General features: G+C 42.7%; 1 protein-coding gene across 5 annotated transcripts in view; it reads right to left on the reverse strand.

Moving 5' to 3' along the window:
* Window positions 1–9327, reverse strand: part of LOC101289752 (actin related protein 3B) — a 176149-nt gene extending 166822 nt beyond the window's left edge. The window contains exon 1 of one of the 5 annotated variants that reach the window (XM_049715166.1): window positions 9157–9321. In XM_049715166.1, coding sequence (XP_049571123.1) covers window positions 9157–9200 — 44 coding nt within the window. In that variant the 5' untranslated portion in view covers window positions 9201–9321. Of the gene's footprint in view, window positions 1–9156 lie in introns of all 5 variants that reach the window. The other 4 variants (XM_033408283.2, XM_033408285.2, XM_049715171.1 and 1 more) reach the window with 4 other exon arrangements.
* Window positions 9328–9540: the final 213 nt, after the last annotated feature.

Below are 9540 nucleotides of genomic sequence, written 5' to 3' on the forward strand. Positions count from 1 at the left end.
TGCGCATCTGGAGCCTGTGCTCCGCAATGGGAGAGGTCACAACAGTGAGAGGCCCACGTACCGCAAAAAAAAAAAAATATATATATATATATATATATATAATTGTTTCAACAATTTAGGTGATCAAATCTGCCAGTTATTTTCCTGAATAATTTCCTTTGCAGTTTCTACCTTGAAAGTCTTTCCCTATACTAAAATTCTGTATCGTTTCTCTTCCAGTTCTGTGTACATCTGATATACCTGATACATGAAGAAACACATCAATCAGATTTTCCCAAACATGTGTACATAAGGAATTAAGATCAACAACTTTTATATTAAAAGGCTTTGATTTTTGGTTTGTTTATTTGAACACCATCTTCCCAAAGGATAGCCAGCATGGTGGGGGCAAGCATCATTCTCAAAAATACATAAACTAAGCTTACAGACTGCCAGCCATATTCTCACACTCAGTGCCACCTTCCACACATCCCCTGACCTGAGACCTTTTCTCATATGGAAATCAGGACAGACAGAAGATACGGAAACAGATCAATAGCTGCATAAAGCAAGACCAAGAGTTACAACTCTGCCTGTTAACCAAATATGTTCTCATAGTTCAAACTTCCAAACACTCTAAAAAGGTACCTATAAAAAGTCTCACTCTCACTCCTACACCCATCTACCCCATTTCGCCTTCCATCCTATTCTCATGTGTCCTCCAATGTCTCTTTCTGTAAATAAAGTATATCCTTATTTGCCCCAAACATTTTAAAAGGTCCTTGTGCAAAACTTCTTTCGCTCCTCTTGTTAAAGGCCCCTCTGCCCACAGCAGTAACTGCCTGCAGTGAGGAGGATTAATCTGACTACCGTCAACTCAACATACTTATATATATCCCGCCTACAACCATGTGTCTAGAGCAGAAGGTGACAATGTAAGCTCGATTAATTTATGTTTGAAAGTGGAAATGTCACATTTTAAAACAATGTTTTTGAAACTGTATCCTGCAGGGAGGTTTTTTTGATTGAGACCTCTTATGAGGTCCAGTCTCAAACGCCCAACTTCAACCAGAATAGCTCTACCCCCTAAGATGTTTTCAGTTTTTAAAAAAGTGACTACACTGACTCAGAATATGATTTTTTTTTTTTTTTTTTTTTTGCAGTATGCGGGCCTCTCACTGTTGCGGCCTCTCCCGTTGCAGAGCACAGGCTCCGGACGCACAGGCTCACAGCAGCCATGGCTCACGGGCCTAGCCGCCACGCGGCATGTGGGATCTTCCCGGACCGGGGCACGAACCCGTGTCCCCTGCATCGGCAGGCGGACTCTCAACCACTGCGCCACCAGGGAAGCCCCAGAATATGATTTTGATAAAACTAAAATTGCTCCCAGATCCTAATGATAGAGTTCTAAATAATATACGCTCCCCACACTGTACACTGTATATTAACATATGATCAAGTTCTTCAAACGTTTCTTGGGTTGTCTGTCATACAGAAAAGGGTAGTCTTTGTTTATAGGACACAGTTAAACATGTAAGTTCAAATTTATTAATTATTTTATCTAAATCCAATATCCTTTCTTTTCTTTTTCTCTATTTGATCTGTAAATTTTACATTACCCTATATACCTGTCCATTTCTTCTTCTACAGCAGCATTCTTTGCCCTATGGCTAGTAAATATAAGATCATGATGTGTGGCCTCTTTGTGGGTTTGGCACATTATCAAGTGAACTCTGACTTCCAAGGTAAAACAGTGGACTAAACATGATCTAATTTCACTCTGTCCCGAAGCCCCACTAAAACCAAAGCAAAATGATTTTTTTAAGATATATAAACCACAACAATAGGGAGAAAAGAAGAGGAGGTAACAGCAAAATTCTGGCCCTGGATAGCAGAGGACCAGTAGTAAGTGGCTTTGGAGGTATATAAAATCCAGCAGTGGGCAAAGCTGAGAACCAGCCCAACACACCCCGGACCCTGAAAAGCCCCGGAATGGGTGGCTGCACAGGCACCTGTGGAACCAGGACTGAAGGGCCCAAAACACGAAGCTGAGGTGATACTGCTCCCTCCCGCCCCACACCTCAGGGTGACCACCCTTCCCTGACCCCCGCATTCCCACAAGCAGACTCTAGAGAGTGTAAAGCCAAGGGCCTCTGGACTCCCAAGTCACCTGGCCTGGGCGAGTCCGGGAACCATTCTGAAAAGAAAGGGGTTACCTGACTGAATACAGAAAAAAGTTGACGGCTCAGAGGCCCTCTCCCACGCCCTTCTCTGCCCCCAACTCAGCTCTCACACACAACACAAGCACCCAGACCCCACCCTCCAAGCAGATGATCAGAAGTATATCCTCTGGGGAAAATGACCAGCTCAAAAGGAAAGAGCCAAAGACCATAAGACCAGGAGATTTCCCAACAAACAACCCACCTATATCACCCCTGGTGAAGTTCAAAATCAGTAAGTCAAATCTACACACGCAGGCACTCAATAAGGCAGCAGTAACTTTCACAAAGCAAGAAGGAATAAACAAGAAACACACTAGTGATAGGAGCACTTAAGACACCATTCTCAGTTAAAGAGTAAGTGGACAAAAAAACTGGAAGACCTAAATAACATCATTAATAAGACAGCTCATACAGATATACACTGAACTCCTATCATACCAATAGGGAATATTCCTCTTTCCAAGTACATACAGAACATTCACAAAATTGACCATATCTTAGACACAGTGAAGTCTAAAGAATAGAATATAAACAGCACTCTGACCATAATGTAATAAAACTAGAATTAAAAACAAAAAGGCCCTTTTACCTGAAATTTTTAAAACATACTAGTATAGAAATATTGAGTTAAGAGGGAAATTCAAAAGAAAAATACAGAAATGTCTTGAAAACGATAATGAGAAACTATATCCAAATTCCTGTACATAAGGAATACATGTAGTTAAAGACATAACAGCCAAAATTAAATACTTTTTCAATATAAAGGGAAAATTAAAATGAATTTAATATCCAACTCAAAAACAAAAAAAAACAGGAAGGCAGAAGAAAGAAATAAAAGTAGAAATAAATTAAAAACACAGAAAAATAGGGCTTCCCTGGTGGCGCAGTGTTTGAGAGTCCGCCTGCCGATGCAGGCGACACGGGTTCGTGCCCTGGTCCGGGAAGATCCAACATGCCGCGGAGCGGCTGGGCCCGTGAGCCATGGCCGCTGAGCCTGTGCATCTGGAGCCTGTGCTCCACAGCGGGAGAGGCCACGGCAGTGAGAGGCCCGCGTACCAGAAAAAAAAAAAAAAAACCAGAAAAATAACAGAACTAATAAATAAACCCCAAAGCTTATCTTTTAAAAAAAAAAAGATCCACAAAATAGGCACATCATTAGGTAAGCCATGAAGAAAAAAGGATGGGGCTTCCCTGGTGTTGCAGTGGTTGAGAGTCCGCCCGCCGATGCAGGGGACACGGGTTCGTGCCCCAGTCCGGGAAGATCCCACATGCCGTGGAGCGGCTGTGCCCGTGAGCCATGGCCGCTGAGCCTGCGCGTCTGGAGCCTGTTGCTCCGCAACGGGAGAGGCCACAACAGTGAGAGGCCCGCGTACCGCAAAAAAAAAAAAAAAAAAAGAAAAAAGGATGAGAACAAAATAAATTTGAGCAACAAAGGGAAAAATAGCCATAAAAACAAAGATTTTTTAAAATCATGAGACTAGTACATACATAAATTTGAAAAATCTAGATGAAATAGAATTTTTCTTTAGACAAATACAACATACCAAAATTGATTCCACTCGAGGTAGGAAGTCTAACCAGCATTAGAAGAAATGTAAAGGGCAGCAGGACTCTCCTCTCAAGAAAGCACTAAGCTCAGACAGTTTCACTGGGGAATTCTACCAGGACTTTAAAACTCGGATAATCCCAAAATTAAACTATTCCAGAGCACAGAAAAAGAAAGAAAACTTCTTAATTTGTTTTATGAAGAGAGTGTAACACTGATCCCGAAATCTGACAAAGAATGCACCAGAAAACTAAACTATAATTCATACTAATACTGACATGAAAATCTAAATAAAATATTAACAGAATCTACCTACACATCAAAAAATGATGCAGCATGATCAAGTGGGGATTATTACAGAATGCAAGGGTGGTTCAATATTAGGAAATCCACCGTATTAACTAGCTAAGGAAGAAAACCACATGTTCCATTTATTATAAAGAAATCATACAACATGCAACACTCATTCATGTTATAACATTCCAAAATATAGCAGTTGACAGATACTTTCTTAACATATTTGTATAACTTTCTTAACATATATTTGTATGCGTGTGTAAGTATGTACATACACACAGCAGCCCAAAAGCCAGCATCTTACTTATTTTAGAAACACCAGAAAGTATTCCACTAAAGTAAGGAACAAAAGGATAATGCCCCCTAACTCCACTCCTATTTAACATTATTTGGAGGCAATGGCCACTGCAGTATGTCAAAATAAAGAAAAGAAAAGGCAATCAGAGCTCCTAAAAACAGAAAGGAAGAGGGAAAGCAATCTCTATTTGCCAATGACAAAATTCTGTATCTGGAAAACCCTAAAGATCAAGGGAAAAATTCATACAAACAATAAGAGCATGTTGTAAAGTAGCAGATTATAAAATTAACACAAATAGTTTATGCTGAACACCTGCCTTCCTTCTGGGACTCTGGAATCCTGGTCTGTGCTAGGCAGGAGGTGCCATGACCAGCCCCCAATAAAAACTCTGGGCACTGAGAAAGGATTCCGGATGCTTGCTCCTGGTTTCCTCCAGACTCTGCCCCATGTGCCTTTTTCCTTGGCTGTTCTTGCTTTTACCTTTTCACTATCATCCTCTGCTTGTTCCTAGCAAATCAATGAACCTGCGGGTGGTCTGTGGGACCCTCACCACACCCCAATCCATAAAGAGCTTCTAAAAATAAAGAAGCAAAAGACTTAAAAACCCACAGAAAAACTGGCTAGAGAAACGAAGAGACAGAAAACAGAAACGCAAATGCGTCTTAACCATACGAAAAGATGTTCATCTTCCCACATAATAATATAAGAAATTCAAATTAAAACTACAATAAGATATCATTTCCTACCTTCTAGATTGGTAAAAAAAATTTTAATTTGGCAATTACTCTGCTGGTGAGTCTGTAAGAAGCCGTAGGCACTCTCACACGTTGCTGGTGAAGACACACACTACTGAGTGGGATTTGACACTGTCTAGCAAAATTACACATGCACTTACCCTTTGACCCAGAAATCCCACTTCTAGAAACCTATCTCAGAGATGCTCCAGAAAAAATGCAAAAAGACAAATGCACTGCACTGGCTACGTTGCAGTCTTTTGGTAATAACAAAATGCTCAAAAAATGACGGGGACATGTCTAAAGAACTCCAGAAACAGCCTGAATGAGCTTCTGCTGGCCACATCTGGACAATTTAAGCATCAAAACAAATAATGGCAATAAGAAATCATAATCCATTGAATACAGTAAGAATGACATAAATAACTCTTTGAACAAGATAATAACCCATACAGACGATAAATAAATAAATGGGAGCCACAGAAAAGTGCATCCTTATAGTAAAATGTTAACTAATAAATGTACAAAATACTGAAGTTAAAAAAAAAAACCACAATATTGCAACCATGACTGTAATAATCCATTAGAAGAAGAATCACCACCAATGGATACTAAAACTAATGGCTGAAAGTTTAAGGAAGAACAGGGCATTTGCATAATCTCATAATATCTCTCCACAAATGACATTAATTACAAAGGGGAAAACAGTAACCGTACAATGAAGAAATCTAGTCGACACCACCTTATCCAAATAATCCAAATGAATGTCATCAACTGTCTTCAGCCTTCTGATGGGATGAGTAAGTTCTGGGGAGCTAATGGGCAACACAGTGATTATAGTTCATAATAATGTTTTATACTTGAAAGTTGCCAAGACAAGTGGATCTTAAATATTCTCCCCACAAAAAAAAAAAAAAAAGGTAATTATGTGACGGGATGGAGGTGTTAGTATCGTAATGTGATAATCATTTTGCAACATATAAATGTACCAAATCAACACGTTGTAACCTTAAACTTATGCAATGTTGTGTGTCAAGTACATCTCAATAAAGCTGGAGGGGAAAGCCTTCTGATGTGATGCACTGAGAAGCTTTGACATCACTTCTGTGGTACTCCTGACAAAAATACACACCCTGTATCTGTCAGAAAGAAACACCAGACAAGCCTAAATTGAGGAACATGATCCATAACAACTGACTGTCAAAAATGTTGCTGTCCTGAAAGACAGAAAAAGGCTAAGGAACTGGTCCAGTGAAACGAGACTAAAAAGACACGATGACAGGCAAACACAGTGTACGGTGCCGGATGAGGGCAGCGAGCTGCGCGTCCAGAGACATAATGGGACCATTCATGGGATCCAGACTTGGTAGACAACTCTACTGCATAAACGTTAAATTTTCTGCTTTTGATCACTGGTCTGTGACTATATGAGAGAAGGTCTTTGTTTTCATAAAGGATACACTGAAGTATCTTGGTATAAAACAGCACGATGTCTGCGACTTACAGTTCAGAAAATAATAATGTGTATAGTACATAGAGAACAATAAAGCAAATGTTAATAGTTGGTAAACTGGATAGAGAATATACAGCCGGCTTCTTGGTACTCTTACTGCAGCTTTTCAGTAGATCTGACAGTTTTCAAAGTAAGTTTAAAAATATAAAAATCTTCAAAAATACGAAAAGTTCAGTTAAGAGAATAACACTATAGTTTTTGTGGGATATTCTCTGAACACTAAGCAGCCTAGTAATTCACTTAAGTAAATGAAGCCTCATCTCTGGAGCAGGCAGAGCCGTGGTCCATATTATCGCGGCTCCCAGCTCGCCTGTGCTCACTGAGCTGGTCTCAGGGCTCATTAGAGGAGGCCAGGCTCCCAGGATGAAATTTATTTGCAATTAAAAAATACTATTTAGTACACTGTCTACTCAATCATTAAGGTCCACTATGTATAATTCAGTGTGAATTTTTCTGTTAGAATTTAGTACTAGAAAAGGTTTTTCACCTGACAAACAGGTATTTCTCTTCCTTCCCGATGACAGGAATTACATAACTGATGATGACCCTCTTATAATTTTGTCAGACAGGAAAACTAAGGCCAAATGTGAGGCCGGTCGTCTGCACCACTGGTCTACAGTTTAGGGTGACGCCCCAGGCCCATTCTTTTCCTTGGTCCTAGTTATTTTTAATCTGCATTTTACCCCTTTTTATTGTATTCTGAGATAAAAGTCAATCCAAAAACCACTTAGCTCTATGGGAAATATAAGAGCTACTAACAAGCTTAAATAAATTTAGGCTCTTCCACGCTGCTCCATCTGGCCACACACTGGACACTGGAAATTTATCATTAACCACTGTTGTTTCCACAACAGAACATGTCCATGTGAAACCCACTGGGAAGATTCCAGGCCACTGTTTCTAAGTCCTGACACCAAACCCTACGACGGCCTGAAGACAATAACATAACTGGGCCATAAAACAAAGAGATTCTGAAGTTACATCTCCAAGTGAGATACCACCTACCTCAAAAGGTCAAAACTGAGCACCACATTTTAGATATTTACAGCAAGAATGATGAGTAAGGTCCCCAGCTTACTATTAGTAGAGGTATGACAAACCCTGTGGGCACATGTTATTGCTTCTGCCAAGAAATGCTTTGCATTTCAATAGTTTTACAAGACCAAAACCACAAAAACAAAAAATCTCACGTGCAAATGTGAGAAGGAAAAATTCTTTTACCTGCTTCCTGCACTCTTGACACAAACAGACCTCAGGTGGGTGTGGGGTGAACACCAGTTCCTGGGAGGAGGGGTTGAATAAGGAAGCCAACAACTGGGCGGGGGGTTAATATCAATACTGGTTTGGGCTTGGGTTTTGGATAGCAAAACAACTTCTAAAATAAAGAGCCCTGGAACTTCTGGTACAATGTGTATTTCAAAAAGGAAAATTAGTACAAGCAAAGAGGCAGTTTTTTTCCAGCCTGTAACCACCACCGGTGGCTTCAGCAGCAAAAGGAAAGAACGATCCGTAGGAGACGGACTGAAGCAAATTAAAGAGACACCCCTACAAGGTTGTCAAGGAAACTAAACCACGTGCATTTCTCTACAGAAAAGAATCAAGGCTAAGATGAACATACCATGGAATATTTTGTGGAAAAAATGATTAAAACCCCATCTTGAAAGATCTTTAAGAGGCTAAATTTACTTCCAGGCTACTTTATTAGGTACTTCACCTACACTGCAAGCAGGCAAGCTTGAATTTCTAGACCACCAGCTAGACGGATTCGGTGAGCACCTTCCTAAAACCAGCGAAGCGGGGGCCACTGAAATAAAGTACAGGAAATTTCCTAAGGTCTCTTTTGCACATCCCAACAACATCAAAAGAAACAATCACACCCCAAAAGTAATGCGAAATAAAAACTATACCACAAACAGGCTTTCCCAAATTTAGACTTTCTGTTTTTCAAAATGGAGTCTTTTTGGTTTTTTTTTTTTTAAGTGAAAAGGCAACTCTATGCAAACTAAAGCAAGAGCTTAGCCCGAGAGAACCATTCACTCCTGGAAGAGAGCAGAGTAGGCTGCAAAAAAAGGTGTCAACTTGGTAGATGAATATAAAAACCTCCACAAGTAAGTGAGAATCATGAGCAAGGAGAAATGGCATGCGTTTGCGAACCCAAAACGAGGGCCCCTTTTAAGAACGTGAAAAGGTAGGGGCACCGTCAGGCAAGCAGAAGGCAAGTGACGGCAGCAGGGTCTGCAGCCGCCTGCCTGAAACCTGGCATCCCGGGAGGCCCCGGCCGAGCGCGGAGAGAGGAGGCGGGAGGCGAGGCGAGCCGGCCCGACTCCTCCCCTCGGTCCTCTTCGCATCAAGGGGAGCGAGCTCCGCGCGTGGCCCTCGCGGGCGTGGAGGAGAGGAGCGGGGCGCGGAGACGGGCCGGCCCCCCGAACCTGCCCAGCTGTAGGCCGAGACCCGGGCCCCGGGCGGAGCGCCTCCAGGTGAGAGAGGGGGCGGGCCGCGGGCAGGTGCTCGGCGCCGGGGCTAGAGCGAGGCCGCGCTGGAGCGGGGTGGGAGCCCGCAGCTCTTACCCGGTGCCGCAGTCCACCACGCAGGGAGGCAGGGAGCCCGCCATGCTCGGCACGCGCGCCGCTCCGTCCACGCTGGCTGCCCGGGAGGTCCCGCCGCTGTCCGCTTGCCGCGCTAACCCCGCGCCACCCTCTCCCGGGAGCCTTCGCAGCGCCTCTGCCGGGAGCCCGGATGCTCTCCTCAGCCCACGTGACGCCTCTCCTGACTGACCAATCACGGCGCGGGCACGCCCCGTTTCCCCGTCCCCGCCCCCTGTCCGCCATCTTTAGTGATGGCGGCGGAGCCTCGTTGCCCATACGCCCAACCTTGCTGCTGGAGAGCCTGCGGGCTATTTTTAACTGACTTACGGTGAACGTGACCCCGTTTCCGAAGGCTGACTCCTTCTC

The sequence above is a fragment of the Orcinus orca genome, chromosome 9, assembly GCF_937001465.1.
Source record: "Orcinus orca chromosome 9, mOrcOrc1.1, whole genome shotgun sequence".
Lineage (NCBI taxonomy): Eukaryota > Metazoa > Chordata > Mammalia > Artiodactyla > Delphinidae > Orcinus > Orcinus orca.